The sequence below is a fragment of the Branchiostoma lanceolatum genome, chromosome 13 (assembly GCF_035083965.1).
Source record: "Branchiostoma lanceolatum isolate klBraLanc5 chromosome 13, klBraLanc5.hap2, whole genome shotgun sequence".
Lineage (NCBI taxonomy): Eukaryota > Metazoa > Chordata > Leptocardii > Amphioxiformes > Branchiostomatidae > Branchiostoma > Branchiostoma lanceolatum.
Window position 1 is genome coordinate 5,424,018 of NC_089734.1, and position 23,116 is coordinate 5,447,133.

The 23,116-nt window shown below is 42.3% G+C and overlaps 2 protein-coding genes and 1 non-coding gene across 3 annotated transcripts in view; all 3 read left to right on the forward strand.

Annotated features, from left to right (window-relative positions):
• The window catches only part of LOC136447424 (polycystin-1-like protein 2), a 97,087-nt gene that overhangs the window by 43,541 nt on the left and 30,430 nt on the right, over positions 1 to 23,116 (forward strand). The gene's annotated exons all lie outside the window — the stretch shown is intronic.
• On the forward strand, positions 1,166 to 23,103 carry LOC136446995 (polycystin-1-like protein 2). The gene is made up of 32 exons (XM_066445656.1): positions 1,166 to 1,238; positions 2,960 to 3,143; positions 3,873 to 4,123; positions 4,447 to 4,597; positions 5,494 to 5,578; positions 6,007 to 6,165; positions 6,942 to 7,185; positions 8,538 to 8,757; positions 9,966 to 10,155; positions 10,756 to 10,960; positions 11,368 to 11,510; positions 11,695 to 11,802; positions 12,349 to 12,525; positions 13,016 to 13,141; positions 13,675 to 13,786; positions 14,144 to 14,229; positions 14,633 to 14,752; positions 15,021 to 15,167; positions 15,597 to 15,809; positions 16,274 to 16,562; positions 17,139 to 17,269; positions 17,791 to 18,009; positions 18,143 to 18,250; positions 18,565 to 18,743; positions 19,357 to 19,422; positions 19,699 to 19,806; positions 19,964 to 20,177; positions 20,667 to 21,042; positions 21,386 to 21,573; positions 22,036 to 22,110; positions 22,320 to 22,418; positions 22,852 to 23,103. Exons 1-32 carry the CDS (start codon positions 1,166 to 1,168, stop codon positions 23,101 to 23,103), a joined length of 5,298 nt encoding a protein of 1,765 aa, XP_066301753.1.
• Trnai-gau (transfer RNA isoleucine (anticodon GAU)) lies at positions 16,840 to 16,913 on the forward strand. The gene has a single exon. It is a non-coding gene; the product is annotated as a tRNA-Ile (tRNA).

The following is a 23,116-nucleotide window of genomic DNA, read 5'->3' on the forward strand; positions in this document are numbered from 1 at the left end:
TTGCGTTTCTATTTGTTTATCATGCGAGCAAGGTTGAATGTATGAAATATTCATGGCGCGTAAAAGCAGCACAGAAGATAATAGTGTGCACAAGAATGGATGCAATGAAATTTATCGGTGGAAAAAGTCGTAATTGCTATTGAAGCAATAAATGTATCCTTATATTTCAACAAAAGATGTCACAAACAGGTCTTATCTATGACGCACACTACTGAGTACTGACGTACGATCACTTCAAGAACGAATTTTTCAGAAAATAATTTCATCAGGCTGTTAGAACATAGATTATTGAAGATTTCTTTTCACACAACCAGTAAATTTCACCTGCTGACGTTTCGGTGTCTGTCAGACACCTTATTCAGAGCCTCTGACTAGTTGTGTACAAAAAAGAATTTTTAAAAAATCACCAATATTCAGCAACGCATTATGTTTCAGAAGTGGGTTTCCTTGGCTGAGCTATGTTCTTTTAATCCCCGGTCACATAGCAGTGCTTACCATATGGGGTCATTGAACTGCATGTTGCGCGTACTCTGTCCCTATTTCTTACACCTGAAAGGACATCCCACATGGACAAACGTGCGAATTCCATGCCTTTTATTTACATCCGACACGCATTCTAAAAAGAAGGACCACTTTGCCCAGTCATGTGCAAGACAACAAGGCCAGACCGCTCCGTCATTCAACGTAGAGAAGACGACTGGGCGTGATGCTGAATAAAGAAATGTTAAAATTTTCAAAGAATGGCCCCCATTGTACGTATGTTTTCAGTTTCTATTTATCTTCAAATTCGTAATTATTTCTGTCTCCAAATGGGAAAATGGGGCAAGGGGCCGAGAGTTGGCCTTCCACTCAGTGTCTGATGCATTTCAGTTTTACATTGCTATAATGTATTTTTTTAATCCCTTCAGCCGAAATTAAAAAAGAAGGATATTCACAAAAAATAAGAGAATCCATACCTTCCGACCCTAATTTTTTTCAGCTAGGACTGAACCCGGAAACACAACCTTTTTGTGCTAGGCTTTACCATATGGGGTCATTGACACATGTTTATTACACCTGAAAGGATATCCTACATGGACAAACGTGCGCATTTCATGTCTCTTCTTTACATTCAACGCACATTCTAAAAAGAAGGACCACTTTGCCCATTCATGTGAACAAGGCCATGGTGCTCCGTCATTCAACGCTGAGGAGACGACTGGGCGAGTCGAATATGGACAGGCTACTAGTTCTGACAGGTAAGGCAGTAGACAAAATTTTTAAGTGTTTGATCAATACTTATTAATATCTTGATGATATATCAAACGATGTCCTATACTACACAGTCTTTTGTAAGGTAGATAAGTCACATAGAATGGTTGTTGTGTCCCAGAAGATGTCATACGGTGTACCTTGTACAATTGCCGTTCAATAAAGTTTATCATGTTAGCTGGAGGAGGACCTAAGACACACCTAACAAGTTTATTTCTTCCTCTCTCTGTACAAGATATCTAATCGATGTCATCATGCCTGTGTATCTATGTTGATATGTTGATCATGATGCTGAATAAACAAGTATTGAAATTCTGAAAGAATGGCCCCCACTGTATGAAACTGTATGTTTTCTATTTCTTTTTATTTTAAAATTCGTATCTACGTCTGTCTCCAAATGGGGATGTGGGGGAAGGGGCCGAGAGTTGACTTTGCACTTACTCGATATCTGTCCTTTCACGTTTATTTACTTTCAACGATAACGGATGACCTTATCTCTGTACTGTGAGACTATACTGTCAGTTTTGCTTATGTTGTGACGTTGTTATTTGCAAATAGAGAGCTCCCCATATTATTGTCCTTGCTGTATTTCAGTTGTTAAGTGTAACTCAATAACATGAATGATGAAACAAAACATTTGTATCTGTTCAAATGGTAGCGATCCTGACGGTGTCTCTACCAGTGGTAGCGTCGTCTCTGTGTCGGAATATCACCAACCCACCGGACCTCTGCTCATGTCGGGACGGTGTGGGACCTCTGAACGAAACCTGCAGCCTTTGCTTATGCACAGCGACCGTACCATCGGACTGCTACGGTGAGAAATACTCGACTCTTTTTACTCTACTTTGCCCCCTTGTTACCACAAACTTAGTTTTACACCAAAAACCGTATTTCTTTAGGGGGCAGTAGCCAGGTATCCATCCCTATTTCCTCTCCGTTGTAGCCATATTCAGTTCCCGACGGAATTTAGCAACTGGTTCTTTGATAGGTCACGAGCAAGATACGGATAGACATATACCAAGCTAGTCTTACATTATGTACTATTTAGGGAGATGATGCGAGTTGAATATATGTACTACATTCATCACCATCATGGCATGCCCCCATATGGCCCCATCAGGGGCAAGGTGGGAGGGGGGGAGGTCCCGGGCTAAGGCGGGAGCCGTCACTGTGGGAGCCGTCACAACCGTGCCCGGCAGGGCATTCCAATGGGGAATGGTGCGGGGGAAGTATTAGTGTTTGTATGTATCGGTTCTAGGGGGCCACTGAAGGTCGTTGAGCACCTTGCAATATCGGGGAGTGGTCATGGAAAAATTACACACAATTTGTTAACTGGGATACTATGCCAGACGTAGACATGGCCATCATGATTTAATAGATATGAACAGGTGAATATGGCGTGAGAAATTGGTTTCACACTTCAGTACATACTGTAAGTGCCATCGCCAGTGACGTTTTAGCTTGATATACTCCACTCTCTATGATTGGTAAACGTTGTAATGCACAGCCAAGCAATGTATCCACATTGATGTGTGTGTATGTGTATGTGTGTGTGTGTGTGTGTGTGTGTGTGTGTGTGTGTGTGTGTGTGTGTGCATGTGTGTGTGTTGTGATACCTTCAGAAATCCAGTTCTTGTTCTTGTAAACATATCTGTACATCGATCTTAATAAGATTAGATAAACACAAAAAGTCACATTGCCTTTCCAGTTGACCTTGGATGGCTTGTCGGACTGGAAAGCTGGGTGGTGGACTTCTCTCCAAGCTCGTACCAGACTCCGCCTTGGAATGCCTTGGACTGCTCGCGGGACACCGTGTGGATACCTCCAGCTATACCTACTAGAGTACCGAACAAGAAGTACTGGATAATCGTGGACATGCAGGAACCGCACAGGTTCGTAACGTAGTTACTAATCCTTTCTGTAGCTGCGGGTGCCACTGCAATTGCAAAAGCATGAGTATTTATTAGAAACCAAACGTTTTTATATTTGATTGACATTGTAATCATTTTATCACTTGATGTTAACTATAGGTACCTCTGTTGCTCATTATTGACCCATGTTGGCATAATGTCTTTGTTCAAATTACCTCGTTAGACGTATATGTATTAATGATATGTTATTGATTGTATATTTGTTATGTGGTGCCGTCAACATTAGTGGTATGCTTGAGCACGATGCCATTGTGTATTACATGTATCTCGTCTCTATGTAAGAACTTTATAGCACGACAATTGTACACGGTACAATGTATGATAATCACTATTAAACATAATACAAAAGAGAGGCATGGAATAAAACTTAACGTTTTAATTACTAAAAAAAGGCTAGCAAAAGTCTTTGAAATAGTGTTACAATCGAGTGGAGCTGATCATGAGTTTCGGTACTTTTTCTACTGCGCAATTGCAAAGCAGTTTTTTCAATATATTTACCTCTGATTGGCATTGCATGTGACATTTATAAAAACAGAATATCCACATGAATTGCGCCAATAGTTACATGACTTAAAATCTGTTGTTATTGAATGGATTTGAGAGATACGAATTGCATATTACGTAAAACATCATATCTAGAGCATTCCGTGACAAAGTGAAGTTCATCTTCAATTTGCTTTGGACGTATAGGGTGTACCAGGTCAGGATCGTTCAAATTGCAAACGGCCTACACGACATCAAGGACTATGTTCTGGAGATGTCGTCCGTGGACCCGTATGTGTGGGAAGTCGTGGAGAGCTCGGACGCTGTCCTGGTCGGCACCAGCAAGCCGCAGCACTTCGGGGATTTCAACGTGACGTCACAGTATTGGAGGATCACCATGACATCCATCACAGGATGGCCCGTTCGGATAAGGGACTTCTGTTTCTTTGGTCACAAAGGTTAGTAAGCCATTTTTCTTCGTTCTTGTAGATTTTCTGTCCCTCTCTCTTTCTCTATGTCTCTTTTTCTGTCCCTCTCTCTGTCTCTCTGTCTCTCTGTCTCTCTGTCTCTCTATCTCTCTGTCTCTCTGTCTCTCTGTCTGTCTCTCTGTCTCTCTGTCTCTCTGTCTCCCTGTCTCTCTGTCTCCCTGTCTCTCTGTCTCTCTCTCTCTCTTCAGTTCTTATGCTATGGTCTGAATTTCTTGGTGCAAGAAAGTTTTTAGCGTCTTGTGAAAAGCAAACATAGGTGCGTAAACTTGTTATATAAAACGTTCCCCACTCAGAGCCAAACATCAAGATCAAGATCGTACCGTGCGAGACCTTGCACACTGCCTGTACCCTGCCTACCGAGGCAGACGGTACGGAAACGGGGTACGAACCGCCCGGGGACCAACCGTGCCACGTCACGGTGGATATCCACGAGGGCATTCGCAGGTATGACAAATGTACAATGTGCAAACACGTACGCAAACACACGCTTTCAAGCACAAACACACACACACGCACGCACACGCGCACACACACGCGTACACACGCACGCGAACACACACACACATACACAAAAACACACACACGAACACACACACACGAACACACACACACGAACACACACACACGAACACACACACACATCAATGTGGACACATTGTTTTATTGTGCATTACAATATTTACCAACCAGAGAGAGTGGACTATATGAAACTATAACTATCTCTAGCGATTACAGGACGTACTGGAGCGTGGAATCAATTATTCACGGCATATCACCTGTTCATACCTATCAAAATCATTATGAAGGACCTTTATTGTACACACATACCCACTGGGTTCAGTACAGGTCACAACAGGAAAACGTCACAGATTGCAAATACATCTAAATTTTATATACAATGGTAAGCTAGTACTAGTCTAATAATTACATGAATTTGGCTCCTTCCCGCTTCTTAGTAATGGTGTAGATATATATACATTGATGTTTGATAATCAAGGGTTTATCTAAAGCCATTAGAAATATGAATTTTTCCGTGCTGCCAAGATGTATGAAATGGGGACCCTGCATTACATTAGTTTATAAAGCGCCGCTGTCTCTTCGTTGTATAAACTACATTCTACATGACCATGCCTAATTCTGATATGGTAACGTTGCTCAATTGTAATGAATTCATTCATTCGTTCATTCATAAACAAAACATTTTTTTGATGTGATATATGTTTTTTTTTAATGTTGTGTAGTTTATCCGCATATGCGCGTAGGTAATGTGCTTTACGAAATATATGAAAGGTGCTACTTTTGTATCAATATAACGTTATATGCTTCGTTTCCGTTTGCAGTGTCGACAACCCTCTTCAAGTACACCGAAGCGGCAATGTCACCATCAACCCTTTGGTGTCTTTCGAATGTGGTATCGCCTACAATGTGAGTATATACATTTTATCTCTTTCGTTGTCTGATACTGCATCTACAAGATAAAAGCCGAGGTCGCACAGAGGGCCGGGAAATTAGCTCACTCTGCGAGCTTATAAAGGAGTACGGTAATAATTTCGTCGGCAAGATACACAGCCGGTATCCTCTCAATCACTACGCGATTCTTAGAGATTGCTGAAATATGAAAAGCTTGCTCCATAGCTGATTAAACTTTCTTAAATACAGCGGAAAGCTACAGTACAAAATGGGTGATGTTTTTGTTTTCGGCAAGGACTCACAGAACTTTAAACGTAAAGTTAACGCCCACCTCAGCGCCACTCGTCAGCGCCCTGTATAATGAACATTATCCAGTTCTGCTGCTAATGCTGAGGACGAGGCCCTAGCATAGATTTTTTTTAATAATGTATTTGTGTATCTAGGCGTCGGCAATGTGGACGGTAAGAGCCAATTTGACGACACTGACGTATCCCATCGAGGCCTACTGGAACTACCTGCCCGATCGCGATGACGTCTTCGCCGACAAGCTGAAGCTCGAGTTACCGTGGAAGACCATGCCACTCGGCATATTCATGGTGCAGGTGTGGCCCAAAACATTCCTTGATGTATTTACCTTCTTAACCTCCTTGATTTACCTTCATGTATATGTATTGGTATACAGTGAGGGGTTTCTCTCCAGATGTAGTTTAATTTACCTATAGAATGGAATGTATTAAAATATTTTTGAACAAGAGAAACAAAAGCAAATATACTGCCACCTAGGGCAACTGGCTTATAAAAGTCAGAACACATTGTATTTGTGCTCATTCGAGCTGTGACCATTGAGAAATCTACCCACATGGCGAAACTAGTCTGGGTGTGGGCTCGAATAAAGTTCTAAACATAACTATGCGAAGTGTGTTCGGTTGACTTGAGGCTATCCACTACTACTTGTCTACCAAAGTAAATATGCGTTATTTTTTTAGTATCGTGATAACCGTATCATTCAGCCACCTGACCTTTGTACAAGCAATATTAGGACCCGAAAATTGGATTTTGAAAGTCAATTTTTGTAGTCATTTCTACACATGATTAGTTCAAACAACACTATCACAATGTATAGCGACATCCATGATGCAAAAATACGACGTCGGTGTGATGTGAGAACCGTGAGACTGAAAATCGCCGCGGTTTTTTTTTTAGGCTCGCGAAACTCAGGGGATCATTGTACGGCTCGTTTATTCGCGGTTTTAAAATGCTCAACGTGTGAAGTTATTACGCAAAACAGTGTTAGTAAATGTCACTGCCATAAAGATTTCAGAACTTTTTTATTTCCATTTTTTGGGCCCTAATATTGCTTTGGTTGCCTTTAACTCAGATCACAGTGACCATGAACGTGACCGAGCTTGGGCACGTCAGCATCGGTGTTGCCCAGACGTGGATGGAGGTGGTGCCCTTACCTCTGGTGGCCATGCTGACTCCCGGCTTTGCCGCAAGGTCCATGCCTACTCATGACTTCAACATCAGGGCTACTGACTCTTACGATCCAGATGAACTTGCACCCGCCGACCAGTTTAGCTACAACTGGTCCTGCGAAGCAGTGGTTTACACCGACCCACCGGGTATGACACGTTTGCTCTATCGGCGGCTCACATTCCTGTTGATATTATCTACCCTTGACAACATTGTATAGCCTAGAAATTTCCTGTAGTTTGTACTAGATCAATATACAGTAAATGCAGACATTTTCGCGGTGGTTTTATGTCCGCGACTCACGGTAAGCTTTTCGCCGCAAACTTAAAACCACCGCGAATCTTTTCCCTCCTACCCCTTGTCTTTTATTGTCTCAAACGCGAACAACTGGACCTGCGAAACAGTGATTTACTCTGACCCACCAGGTATATACAAGGAGTGCAAATAGCTCTCAAATACTTTACTTTTGGGACCGCATCTGCGAGCAGCGACACCTGTAGCTGCAGTACGTAGTAAAACGGTCAGAATTGGCCAGTCGAGGAAGGTCACCGACGGTCACTGAAACTTCGGTTGAATATAACACTTGGCCGTGTAGTACAAAGAGTATTTCCATTCAGTGACTTACCAAGCTGATGAAACTTTCCACGGACGTATAAAAGGAGGTTAAAGAGAGATTGCATGATATATACATTCTTACGGCGCGGTCACATTCGTCCTATTGGTCGCCGTGCGATTTTGATGCCATAGAATGTTTTAAGCAGACTGTGACAGAACCAAACACCGACAAGGATCTAAAGCGGGTATCTCAATTTTTTCGTTACTGTTTGCGAAAGGCAATCGCCAACTGGCCCTAACAGGTGCCAACTTTGGCTCTAATTCATTGCCAATATTCACCAATTTGTAGCCTGAAATGGCGATTTTTTTACTAAAAAAATCGAAATTGGCAACATGGCGCAAATGAGCGCAAACAGTAGACGCTAATAGACGTACAGCGGTTGTACGACGCATGTGATCGGCCCATAACGAAGAAAGAACTTTTACTTCAATAAGTACAAACGTATGTAATTTTGGCGACGTCTCTGGGTCGGGGTTGGAAGAATTCAGAATATTCCACGCACGCAATCCCGAGGGAATAGGTTTTTGATGATACCTTGCGGGAACGGTATTTGTACAAAACAGAGAGGAACTCAGATATAATGCGTGGGGCACATAAAAGAGGATAGTTTGCACACATTATTACAGTATTTTGCTAATGTTTTGATAAGCTTTTAGGGGATTCGTTTGTGGCAACACCTTGTTCAATCTTTTTTTTCTTAGTTAATGGTTATGGTGGATTATCGACTTGTGAGGCTCTCATTGAGAACCTGGCGTCAAGTTCGCGTCCAGAAGAGGGTGAACTGAGTTTTATGTGACTGGGACATAACCAATAAAGAACCTTTACTTCAACAAACATAAAGTTTAAAATTATATCTCTTCTTCAATCTGTATCTTTGTATCGTAGTTGTTTCCGGTGGAATATCGGCTTGTGAGGCTCTCCTTGGAAACCTGGCGTCAAGTTCGCGTCCAGACGAGGGTGAACTGAGCTTTAAAGCTTGGGGTGCTCGCCCGGGGGGCGCCATTGTCAAAGTCAGCGTCGTTATCACGGCCGAGGGACGTCCATCTGCGTACACGTACCTCAACATCCACACCGTACCCGCCAGCCTCGCTCATGTCACGTTGAGGTATGTATTCCGTTCTTAAAGCCCCTGTCACGCTTGTGCGTATATATAAGCCCACATAAGTCGCGTATTAAAATATTTTTGGTTTAGGTGATTTGCAGGCGTAGAAGTAATTTCTTTGGTTTTGTAACTAGACTTATCAACGGTGGGTCAAATTAGAAATAAACTTCCTCCCCGCAAAATTAACTTAAACCCAAAAAATGTTATTGTGGAACTTATGCCCACTTGAATATACGCACAAATGTGATAGCACCCTTACGCCCTCCTCTCACTGGACGTTGGTGGTATCGATACGTCCAAACTGGATTTGTGTTACCCTTGACTTTATAATGGGAATATCATGCAAAACGCACAAGTATGACTAAAAAAGTAACAAAAAACACAAAGTGTAAAAAGGATAATTTTTGTCTTTGAAATTCGTTGGGCACTCTGTCAGATCGATCCTGTAAGATAAAGCCCTCCTCTCGCTGGACCCGCGGCACACTGGCGACGTTGCTGCGTCCTAGATTGGATTTGTGTTACCCTTGACTTTATGATGGAGATATCATTCAAAACGTACAAGTATGACCAAGTATTTTTGTCGATGAAATTCGTTGAGTGCTTTGTCATTTCGATAGGCCTCAGCGACGCCGCTAGCGTGCCGCGGGTCCAGTGAGAGGGGGGCTTTAGGGCGGCGACCTCGCCGCGACCGCGAAATTTACAGAGGATTCAACGAATTTCAAAGACAAAAAAGATCTTTTGACGCTTTGTGTGTTTTGTTGCTCGTCCAGTCATACTTTTACATTTTGCATGATATTTCAATTATGAATTCAAAGGTTACACAAATCCGATCTAGGTCGCGGCGATGTCGCAACACGATTGCTGTCTAGTAGAATAGGGATTAACCCCTTGTTTCTGAAACGGCATTTCAAAGGTCTGTTAACGTTGTTTAAATGTTGTTTTTGATAAATCGGTTTGTGTTTTGTTGTCTCCTGAAAGGGTTACAATCTGCACAAACACGTGTAGACCTGCACAACAACTAAGGATGAAATATATATATATATATATATATATATATATATATATATATATATATATATATATATATATATATATATATATATATATATATATATATATATATATATATATATATATATATATATATATATATACTATCCGATAACCATCGTAATATTACTTTAATAAATAAAGTGAATTTTTCTCTTCAGTTGCCTGGAAAACTGCAATCCTACTGACTTCGTCGCTTATAAGACGCTGCATCTCACTTGTTCATATCCCGGTGCTACTAACGTTTGGACTTTAGAGGAAGCTCCATCGGACTTTCCTGGCATTGACTGGACAAACAACATCACGGCCATGAGTACCATAACCCTCATAGTTCGTCCCAACGTCTTTACAGTGAGTACTTTGATGATGAAGATAAAGAAATTGCCTCTTGTTGTTCCAGTGTTTTTGTGTCATGCAACATTTTTCGTTGGTGCTATGGTGAACATATCTCTGGACACAGCATGATGTGAAACAGAGAGAGACAGAGACAGAGAAAGTCGACCGAACGTCAGACAGAAAGATAGACAGACAGAAACACACAGGCAGATAGAAGAGAAAGGCAGACAGACAGGCTGATAGACAAGCCAAAACAATAGTTCAAAGCAATACAATGCGGCCTCATAAAGATATTAGTGATATACAAGTAAAGAGTAATACTATAACAGAGATACAGATATGTCTTTTGCACTTACTAATTACTGAGTTCTGTGTTTGATTACATTACCAAATCTGCCAAAAAAACGGTGTGGCAATATGGCTTGTTCGACAATATGGTTTGTATTGTTGATTCGTCGAAGGTTCTGACAACATCGTGACACCTTTTATTGACCAATCTGTGAAAGGAGTACAGGTATGGTTACGAACAGTAGCTTCGTACATTGAAAGCTGTACTACGAGTGTTTTTTCATAATTCTTGTCTTATTGACGCCCCTTTGTTGCTTGGCTTTGCAGGTCCGCGGAAACTACACAATAAGAGTTAGTAACTTCTTTGACGCAAACTTTCCGAGGATTGCGGAGTACCGATTCCAGGTGTTTGCGAACCCCATACCGATGAGTCTTCTGCAGGGAAACTCTACAGACATACCGCCAGACGTGTGTTCTGTCTTTCCTCCGGAAGGGGTCTCTCTGGTGGACAAGTTCTGCATCGTCTGCGAAGGTCCGTGTACAATGATCACATATAAGGTCTTTCACGATTCTAAGTACCCATGCCCAGAGACATGCATTATGGGTAATATGTCGAAGGTGAAGGCCCCTGAGACGCAAACAATGCACGGTTTGACCTTGTTATGCAAACCGAGACAATGGTCGAGGCAACAACTGTTTGCAAGTCAGGAACGTAACCTTCACCTTTGACCTTGCGTATGCGTTTTCAGAATCGTGAACTACCTTATTACAGTCAAATCTTTATTAGTGACCACCTATGTTCAATGACTACCGGGCCTGGTATCCATGTGCTAAAGGCACTTACAAGGCAATGCAACCTCCAAAACATACCAACCATGTAAAACCCTGGGCGTTAAGGGATTATATCTCATTGCATTTTACTTAATATCTCTAATACAGACTTCTATGATGAGCTTGGTCCACTCAGAGCAGATATCCGGTACGAGTTCATACCAGACGGGGTCGAACTGGCGACAACCAAGTTTCCAGGGAGTGGCCCAGCTACAATCGTGGACATCATCCTCACCGTCTTTTCTGGCTGGGTGAGTCTTTTGCCTCGACCCATATTTCTCTGTCTCTCTCCCTGCCTCTGTCTGTCTGTCTGTCTGTCTGTCTGTCTGTCTGTCTGTCTATCTGTCTGTCTGTCTGTCTGTCTGTCTGACAACTGTCAAAATGCATCCAAGACAAGGTATTTTTTGCCCATTTTTTCTTTGTCATTCAAACCAGGTCCTCTACACCCCGATGGTGGACATCCCTCCTGGATTGATCATAATAGAACTGGTGGTGTCCAGCCCTGACGGACGCAATACCACTGTTTTCCTGGACCCAATTCTTGTAAGTGGCTTGTAACAAGCCGATCCACAGTTTAAACTGCGCTTGCGCAGCAAGATGCATTCTGGGTAACATGTCAAATTTGAAGGCCCTTGAGACATTAACAGAACTGGTACTTTCCACTATGACAGAACATGTCTGGACTGTTTACAAGTTTGGGGCCTTCACCTTTGACATATTACCCACAATGCATCTCGCAGTGAAGAGGCTTATATTACCAGTACGTCAGCTTGAAAGTTAGATCAACTCCATTCGAACAAAATACCTAGTTTTTTTATGCCTTAAAAGCACAGAAAAATACATTTCATAATGCATTTAGATGAATCACGTACCAAACACTCCACCTGTCCGTACATTTACAGCTGTCTTAATTAAGAAGCGAGAAGAAGTCGAACCTGTACATACTAGTATACATTAGGCATTGTGGATGTAGTAAGATATCACATTCTTATTTCACTGAAATTGTACTTCTGCTGTGTCAGCTGTAAATAATAACATGTGATTGGAAGAGAATAAACCTACAATAAATGTATTTCATTCATTAATCAGATCGCATCACCGAACAAGGCCCAGGTGAGTGAATACATGGACGGGTTCTACGACAGTTCCATAGGGCCCTTTTCCAAGCTGCTGTCCATGCGGTCTCCGGTGGAGGCGTTCAGTGGTTCGGTGATATCTTCTGGCGTCGCTGCTGCCTTAGCCAACAAAGGGGAAGACACCAGTGAGGTACTCAGTCATGACTGGACTTTTTCTTTAGCCAAAGCTTCAGCACGACGCTCTAACGAACTGAGCTAACCGGCCTGTATTTGGTACCAATATTTCATAAGCTTGAACAAACAAATGTTGAGTTGATACAAATCAACCAGGCACCGTAAACAAGGACAGTGACTATTTCTTTATTTCTTTATTTATTATTACTACAGCTCACAAACAAAATGGCCGAGCATAAAGCAGCAGTTGAGATGGAAGAATATGGTTCATAAGCTTGGTTAAACAAGTCCAAACAAAAGTTGGTACAAATCAGTTAGGTAATATTACAATGACAGTTCCTATGTCTTTACTACAGATCACAGACAACATGGCCGGGAATATGACAGCTGTTGAGATAGAACACTATTGTTCAATGGTTTATAAGCATGGCCAAACAAATGTTAATTTGGTACAAATCTGCCAGGTATTGTTCAAAACAATGACAGTCCCCATCTCTTTACTACAGATTGCAGACAAAGTGGCTGAGAATATGGCAGCTGTAGAGCTAGAGGACTATGACGGCATTGTAGGATTGTCAACATCTACCTTACTGGTCACCGCATTTCCTGACTTTGTGCCTGGTGACGCTCAAGTAAGTACTAGCATTTGATTTAGTGCAATTTGTTTGGGTATAGAATAAGTCGAGAGATTGTGGGTTAATCTTGATGATGTTTGGTATGTGTCGGAAAACAAAAGGCAATTTCATTATACCCCCTATTGGCTGTCTACGGTATTGCAGCAGACATCTCATGTTCTGGACATGCTACGGTAATGACGTTTTAGTTGTTAATAGTTCTTGGGGTCGTGAGGGAGTGGTATAGATTTGGACTCCAGATTTATATTTGATCTGCCTTCCAAAGGACTCTGCAGATCAGTTAGCCTGCAAATAATAAGTTGTCCTGTGAAAATATTATTGTCAAAATGATGAAATTAAGATTAACTATAATACAGAATGACCGAATATAAAACTCTTGGAAGCACCATTTTTTATCTTCATTGTTTTGTTTTGTTTTGTTTTGTTTAATTTTGTTTTGTTTTGTTTTGTTTAGAAACAAATATGTCACATTGAAATTCATTATAACTATTGATTGATTGAGACTTAAACCTATTTTTTGTTTTAAAAAGGTTTTCAGTTCCATGTCTCTAAAGTCTGCGTTTGAGAAGACAAGAGAGCTGTCAGAAAATAACAGCATGCCTGTGGATGAGGTCAACCGAGCGACGGCATTGATGTTTACAGGTATGTAGAATAAACTCTTTCACACTTCCGAGTACGCATGTGCGGCGATCGAAATTGTGGGTAATATGCCAAAGGTGAAGGCCCCTAAGACGTAAACGAAACATATCCGGACATTCTTAAGCAAAAAATCGAGATGATGGTCGAGACGAGAACCGTTTACAAGCTATGGGACTTCACCTTTGACATATTACCCACAATTCTTGTCGTCGTGCATGCGTACTCGGAAGTGTGAACTAGTTTATTGCAGTTGTTTTTATCTATACCTTCTTTATGCCTTGCTTATTTGTAACCTCGAGGACTACATAACAATTTATATCGTTTCGAAGAGGTGCATGTTCTTTTCGCCATATTTTCTAGGTGCAGTCAACGTGTTTAAAGCTTCTGAAGTGATGGCTGAGGCAGAGCAAGAGGGTGGAACGACATCCTCCAACAATCTAGAAGCGGTATGTGAAATACAAGAACATGCATATGTCTATATGCAAACCACCTGAAATAATGCCATCATCGAAAACCTATTTTTGTTCCAATGCTGTCTAGTAAAAGGTTCACGCAGATAATATACATAAATTATTGACACATCTTTGTTGTTCCTAGTGATATGCTGTTTCAGCCAAAAAAGAACAGCTTTGTTGTTCGACACAATGCTTTCAATGAATTCCAAAGAGCACAGATAGCAATGTATGCTTATTAAGGTTCGACCACTCCTAGGTAATTAAGAAAAATATCTTTAACATAACTTGACATGTAAGCATGTGCAATACAATTAGGATGATCAGGAAATAAATGCATTCAACCACAGCCAGTGTCTTAAACAAAACTTGTTGATTTTGAATATCACATGTTCAGAACAAGGAGGCTACTACTAGGAACTTCGAAGCCCTGGATGTGCTTGATGACATTTATCTGGAAAACATGATGCCGGGCTACGATGAGGACGACCTATTTGCGGATGTTTACATGTCTACGGTATGATTTGTTACCGTTTTACATGTCTACGGTATGATTTGTTACCGTTACCCAGAAGGTTATGTTACCGTTACCCAGAAGGTTATGTTACCGTTACCCAGAAGGTTACGGTACGGTACTGCTTTCTGTGATAACGGAAGATGTGACAAACAGGTGAACAAGGTTGACCTTTGGTTGACGTTCGAAAATAATTTATATGGACATATACAAAAATTAGTGATGTCTCATTCTAAAAGCAGATTAAGACAACCATTCCCTCCTTTGACAGATGCACGTGAGAATCAAACGGGAAGATCCCAGTGACGGTTCCGAGAAGCTGTACACGGTGGGCGGGCAGAGCGACTCCTTCGTCCGCGTGCCGTCCTTCTCGTCCCTGCTTCCTGACGGCTGTCCTGACGGAGAGGTCGGAGTGCAGGTAAAACGTCTTCTAAGGCAAGGTATTGGAAGGCAGAGCCCATCCCTCTCCTTCCACCGACTTTTAGCTCTCCAGCCGAAGTCAGGTATACCCATTCCTACATTGGGTGGAGTGATGAAGAGGCAATTTCGTCGTGTAATTATGCTAAATTCGTGAGGAATTCAGTTGCTGTAATAATGGGATATGTGTCTTAAAGAACTGCTTCCTACTTTTCAGCTTCAAACAACACCTTTTGATATCACTTGAAAAGATATTCAGACATGAACAAAGAGAAAGGATGCTAATACTAAATCAATCAAAACTTTTCAAGTTTACAACAAGGTAAATCATTTAGTACGTAGAAATGATCATAAAGGTCTCAATCTAGTAGGAATTTTCAGTTAGATGGCAAATGTTACTCACTGGAGTATTCATTGTTTGCATTTGCAGTTTCTGGAATCTAATTTCAACCCGTTCGAATATTCGAACAATTCGCGAATAATCCGGTCTGACGTCACCGGCCTAGCGGTGAAGTGTGGCAACATGACGATCCCTGTGTCCGGATTGGACGAGCCGTTAGACATCCTGACACGAAGGGAGAACAAAAGTCTGGATGATCTGATGTACATCTTTTCCACCTCTGCACCGCTTGGGAACATATCGGTAATTTTTGATCTTCGAACTCTTTGAGAGTATGTAAATGATGAGATGACTTTACATTGCATCCCTCTAAATGTCAAAATGATTTAAAAATTCAATGTCACTGGACATGGTTGACACTTTGTTTAATTCAGAAGTAGAGGTGAAAGGACTATATCATTTTTGAGGTCATAGGGGCATGCGTCACTGGCTTCTTAATCCACTGTGTCTAGGGCCCGGTATTGGAAGGCGGAGCCCATCCCTCTCCTTCCACAAAGTTCACATTTTTACCTCGTCGAAGTCTAGTACCCATTTTTGTACCTGGGTGGAGTGAGGAATGTTGTGTAAAGTGTTTTTCCCTAGGATGCAACACCTAGCCAGGAATCGAACCAGTGACGTCACGATGACCTCTCAATGCCGTGTCCGCTTGCCTCTCGGTCATCGACGCCAGCTTATCAGAAAATTAGTTACTCCTGTATACATTTCAGGTTTTCCAGTTTTTCGCCAAGAAAAACATGTCATCGATGAGCTTCAGTGTGGATTTCAACAGCACCCTCTTTCCACAAGACGTCACCCTGTGGCTGAGCAAGCACGAACCTCCAACACCAGACACGTACGACTGGACAGCCACTCTACCAGTCCCGGAGGGTCAGCTCTACAACATCCCGTGGATCAATGAAACGTCATTGGTATCTAGTGCGTACCAGTGGCTGCTGCCGGAGGAGGAAGTGGACATCACAGACTTCGATGTGGACAACAAGACTAAGTATTACATCGGTATGTCATATTTCAATCAATAATATTGTTCTGAAGTCAGCATTGACCATGACAAAATCCATATTCGCATCCACCATACAGCATAGCCTATGGCTATTCACTATTGTGTCACCTCCACAAGTACATTCCCGGCTGCCACTATAAAAGAATGACTGTCACTATCACATGACACATCTGTAATCTGCATTATCAAAGAGATTGTGGCATGTTTGGACTTCATCCATTTTCTTCTTTGTACATACATACATTTCTTCTTTGTACATACATAGGAACTACAGGCCGGTTAGCTCAGTTGGTTAGAGCGTCGTGCTGATAACGCGAAGGTCGCGGGTTCGACCCCCGTGCTGGCCAATATTAATTTTTGTTATGAATAACAGACCTCTGGGAGGGGGGGGGGCACTACTAGATCTATGTACGGCTTAGATTCTATAGATAATGTCGATTCAATTACAAAATGTAATATGTAGAACATATGATACACAGACAGGTAGAGCCTTCGAAATGAACGTTTGAAATGGCGTTTAATAATCATTTTCAATTTTTTGAAAACGTGTATCTTATTTTGATGTATGACAGGAGTTCAGTTTGGCACTGACCTTGATCTTGGGAGCGGTGAAATTGTCAACTTCACCCTGTACGCCTTTGAGACGGCCTGTGTCTACTTTGAAGAAAACGGCACCCACCTGTGGCAGAACGACGGCTGCAGCGTATGTTCAACACAATTTCTGTTCTTTTAGTCCATTTGCTAGGACCCAAAATGTGACATATCGGTATAATCCAGTGTGACATCTACAACTACATTCATGGCTACCCAATTAGTGTCACTTCTACAAATAAACTCAATGCTAACATACGAAAAATGTTCCCATTTTCGTTATGTTCGTGTCATGTTCACCATTGGCGGACGAATGAGAACAAAGGGGAACAAAATGTATTGAACAAACGTTTTTTTCGAAATCAAGCAGATCGTCCGAATGATAAAATTCACTTTCTGTGGCCTTACGTTGATTAAGTGAATCTTGATTTGAGCCTCTTCACTATTATACGACTATTATACAATTCACTTGCCTGTTCTGTATCCTGTCTAGCCACTCTTTGCAACTAAAGCTGTACCTCTTTTTCCCTTTATAACAGGTGTTACACCTAACGTCTCCAATATCCGTACCTCAATTTTCTGATAAGTATTGAAGAAAGCAGATTGAATTCATGATAATTTCTTTTACAACAGGTGGGTTTAATGTCTAACATAACCCACATCCACTGCCGGTGTGACCACCTGACTAAGTTTGCTGGGTTCGTGGCGCCGAATCCGCTCAACATCCAGGACGTCTTGAAAGCAAACATCTTGGAGAATCCGATAGGTCTCATCCTCGTTCTCACGGTGTTCAGTGGGTACCTGGTGGGCATTCTCTGGGCAAGGAAGACGGACAGGCAAGACATCGCTAAGGTCAGTCAGATAATGGAATACGGTATTCATTTTCTGTGGACTATGATAAGAATATTAGTTATCACTGCATTTCCAAGTCATGTTCTGTGTCATCCAGTAGTTTGATTGACTCACATTCTATCCTTGACCGCAGGCCGGAGTGGCCCTACTACCGGGTCACAAGCTGAACCCGCGCAGGGAGTGTCAGTACGTCATCACTGTATACACCGGTTTCCGGGGCAACGCAGGAACTACCGCTGAGGTAACTTTTTTTTGCAAATGTTCGCTGAAACAATGACGATGGTGATGATGATGGTGATGATGATGGTGATGATGATGGTGATAGTGATGATGATGATGATGATGATGATGATGATGGTAATGGCGATGATGATGATGATGATGAGGATAGTGATGATGCATGCATAGGTGGTTACTAGTACAGATCAGACTGTATTGATCAATGATCACTTGTTTGAGCATGAGTTTCAAGTGATGAAGTGATGGCAAGTTTTGAATTTGCATATCTACCTTTAGAAAATTGTAACATCATCTTTGTGCTACACTTCATTACAGATTACCTTGGTGTTGTATGGCATTCATTACGAGAGCGCTCCCCTTACGCTGAGGGACGACAACCGAGTTCTGTATCAACAGGGGAGTGTGGACTCTTTCCTGGTATCCACGGAGCAGCCGCTAGGTGTCCTCACTCACATGAGGGTTTGGCACAATAACGCTGGATACAGTCCATCGTGGTGAGTTCAAACTACTGGTTAACACAGAGATGCAATAAATGAACATGGCATAGAATATGGTGTCGGTTGCCGAATTAGCGGTCACGGGACCGAAAAGTCACGGGTTCGATTCCTGACTGGACGTTGTTTCCTTTGGAAAGGCTTCTTACACTACTTTCCTTACTCCATCCAGGTGTAAATACACTCAGCACAAGAAGTTTGGAAGCTTAACGTTGGTCGATCATATCTCCGTTGTTTCTTGATCAATTTCAATGATTTATGTATCATTGAAAAGCTTGTGTGATTTTCTTTCCCATGATACCAAACTTATCATGATTGTAAATTAATGGAACGAGCACCAGACCTGCTTATGCGAGTGAGTCACATATACCCAGGTGTTAATAGTTGCCTGACTTCGGTTTGGGGAGGTAAAGGGTGTTGGAAGGAGAGGGATGGGCTGGACACAGTGGATAAACAACCCTGTGCCTCAAAAAGGATAAGGGATATTTTTACCCACATTGATAATGTCATGAAGGATGTTTTGTGTAAACTATTTGCTGATATTCATTTTTCAGCCCTGATACAGTGCATGTGATATTACTACCATTTACCCAATTTTTGTCTTTTGGTACAGGTACCTCGGTCAGATTGTTGTGGTCAACAGGGGAACAAATCAGACGACCTATTTCCTAAGTAACAGGTAAGAAATCTGCTAATGCCATCGTCTGTACGCTGTAAACGTGTTATTAACAGTGCATTCTGAAATATAACGTTATACTACCTGCTACGTATACCTCCTAACTAACCTATTGATTGCGATGATATTTGGTATGTGCGTAGGTCTCGGGAAGAGAAATATTAAGGTCGATTTTGGAACCTCCTGGTATCTTTTCTTGGCACTGCAGCACAACAGATTTGTAAATTTTGGTTTGGACAGGCTTCGGTCTTGATTTTTTTTTCTTGCCTGTTAATACAGGTGGCTCGCCGTAGATGAAGACGACGGAAAGATAGAGCGTCTCATCCCCACAGCAGGAGAGGAGGAAATGACTAAATTCCGCAACGTGTTCTTTGCAAAGAGTTCAAGGTAATTGACAACATCATTATCGACACTTTCATTAGGATTTTGGATTCAAGCTAAGAAATTTGCATTGGAGATCTCGTAGACTCACATTGTTTCCACCTGTTTATGATATGAAATTGTTTTCTCAATCAAAATACTAACCTATACATAATTTCAACAGGGACATGAATGATGGCCACCTGTGGTTCTCCGTGAAAGGACGTCCAGCGCGGAGTCCCTTCACCCGTGTCCAGCGCCTGTCCTGCTGCCTGACGCTGCTCTACAGCACCATGATCGCCAACATCATGTTTTTCGGCCGCGGAGACGACTTTGACCCTCCCGAACCGCTCAGGATTGCTGGTTTGGAGATTGACCCTCCGATCACTCTCCCACAGGTATTGATACTGAATTCATGATTACCTTCGGCTTCATGCAACATTTCCAATTGGTTGATTACCTTCGCCAAGAAGGTTATGTTTTAGATGTCGTTTGTGTGTGCCCGTGTGCGCGTGTGTGCACGTGTGTGTGTGTGTGTGTGTGAGTGTGTGTGTATGTGTGTGCGTGTGTGTGTGTGTGTGCGTGTGTGCGCGTGTGTGTATGTGTGTGCGCGTGTGTGTGTGTGTTTCTGTGGACAGCATAAATCGAGAAGCTGTTGATAAACCATGCAAATCACGGCCTCACCTGCATGATTTATGAGGAAATGGTACAACAACCTTCTTTGCTAAGATAAGACTTTCATACTTTGAAAAAACTGACTTATTTGGATTGAAGACTGTTCAATTACACTTAGCCTGTCACCAATAAGATGGTTACGAATCTTTAACACAAATTCTGTAGTTTGCAATATTATCAATAATTCAATGCTTAATATTCTTTCATCTCAGTTGATGATCGGCCTACAGAGCGCAGTCATCATCCTACCAGTCAACCTCCTCATCGTCTTTCTCTTCCGCAATTCTGGAGCAAGAGCGCCCAAAAAGAGCAGCAACAAGACGGTCGACTCGGAGCCAGACAGACGCTTTCTAAAACTGCTACAGCGGAAACCTAGGAGCAATAAAACGTTTACCTCCAACAACCCGGATACGCCATCGTTTTGGTATGCTAGAGAGAAATCAGCCATTGACAATTCGACAGACCAGAAGCTCGGCGTCCTCCAGTCGACCTTGGATCATGATGTCGAGGTAGGCAGTTCTAAAAAACGGGATGAAGACAACGACGGGCCAAAGAAGTCGTCTCTTCCCTGGTGGGCTGTGTTCATTGGTGAGCTGGAAATGTTCTCTATACTACATTGAGATATGATGTAACATCTTTTTACATCTTGTCACCGATGATCTTCTAGAATGAAATTGAAAGAGGCAATATATTTTCACAAGAAGAGTACACACATGCGCACATACACACACACATACATACACACACACGCACACGCGCGCGCGCGCACACACATCAGCGTCCAGAGAGCGAGGTAGAAACTGTGGGAGAGGGAGAATGAACTCCACTCCATTTGGGAGAAGTAACAAAAGACATATATCGACATTGTCATATGCTTGTATAAGATCCAGTTCAGTCCTATTCAAAGGCTTGAATTTAAATGACTACGCAGGTTGGCTGCTGGTGTGGTCGGCTAGCTTCGTGGCTGCCTTCTTCACAGTTCTGTACACGCTGAGCTTCGGCAAGGCGAAGGCAGAAGCCTGGGTGTTCACCATCGTGACGTCATTTATCACCGACCTGTTCCTGGTGCAACCCTTCAAGCTGCTGCTGGTCGCGATGGTGTTTGCTTTACTTGTCAAGGTACATTACTTGTCGGTTAACAAAATTCAAAGACATTTATACGTAGCTAAGGAAATACTACACATGGCCATCTGTCACTTTCTTCAGGACAGTACTGACTGGTTCTACATCGCACTGTAGCTAGTTTTTTTAGAACCAGTCATTATCGCCCCGAAGAAGGCGACACACGTTCACCCTCGACTGTGTAACTTTGTTCACCAGTAATTTACCGACCTGAAGAACTATTCACGGATATATAACTTCTCATTATAACTTGTATGTTCTTTTGCAACATGTAAGGTTTCCTTCATGTCATGAAGGCCTGAATATCCTTGAAATAAGTATGAAATGACGTTGTCTTTCATCATAATACATTCGGGTTGACTTCATAGTGGGGGTACATTACTACTACTTGCCAATACTGCCATATTGTTGTAATTTATGGGCATAAAACGGATTTGAGATTTTGATTTTAAACCGTAGAAACCTGTGGAGGACGAGGACCCGGCTCCCACACCCACGGGAGACGATGAGGAATACATACACAACGATACTCAGGTAACAACCGAAGATCTGGAGATTTTGTTATGTTAGTATAGGGCGAAGGTGGCATTCGTTTTTGGATGGCCCGTTCCTCTACATGTAACTTTGATACAGCAATATGAACTAATATATCCTAGTTCCACGGGGTGAGTATGGCAACCCTGGAACCAACTAGGATTGTAGATTTTGCACGTGAGATCATTAATAAAAGACCTGTTTTACAGGGCGAACCACCGAAACAGAAGAAGGTCTGGATCAGTGCCACGGGCTGGATGCGATATATCCTGACGGACCGTTCAGCGGCGTATGGTACCGAATCTAAGGTAGGCCGAGAGCTATTATAGTTGCGTTATTTTCAAACCAGTTGCTTGTGTTGGAGCGTATGAACTTCATTTGCCGAAGTTTTTGAACAGTGTTTTTTTATACACCCTATTTCCCATGAAGCAGCGGCCGCTGAGCAACGAAAAATGTCATTAGCAGTTCAAACAAATTTCATTTCTAAAGGAGAGTGTTTTTGTTGTCTTTCGCGTCATACATTTGCATCATACATCATTTGTTCAATTTATCAAGTTATAGGCCTGTGTGTGTGTGAACAGGATAACTTGGGAAGTCTTGAATGGATCATTCTGATATTTTGTGTGTTTGCAAAATGAAGAAGTGATAAGATTCTGGGCCCTCTGGTAGCTTCCGTAGGTACTGCAGCAGAACTTACGATTTTGATATGTGACATAATTGGATGTTTGTCCGTTATATCAGTCTCCAGATGATGAGCGGTCCACGCTTCCGCCAGATGAATCAGTCTTGGCCGAAGCGAGAGCCAAGAGCGCAGAGAAACGCAAACGTCGTGCCGCTGTGCTGGAGGTGATCGTGTTCGGCCTGTTCGTGACGGTGATCATGCTCACGGCGTACCAAGAACGGAGCCAGCTGGCCTTCTACATGACACAGAACGTGAAGGGACAGATCGTAGAAGGAGACTTCTCTGATGTAAGTAGCACGAAAGCTGGTTAACTTTGTAAGGTGG

Coding starts and splice junctions, on each gene's coding strand:
- LOC136446995 (XM_066445656.1), top strand. CDS start 1,166: ATGGTGCTCCGTCATTCAACGCTGAGGAGACGACTGGGCGAGTCGAAT. Junction 13,142..13,674: donor TTGTGCCTGGTGACGCTCAA/GTAAGTACTAGC, acceptor TGTTTTAAAAAG/GTTTTCAGTTCCATGTCTCT. Junction 20,178..20,666: donor CTCCGATCACTCTCCCACAG/GTATTGATACTG, acceptor CTTTCATCTCAG/TTGATGATCGGCCTACAGAG.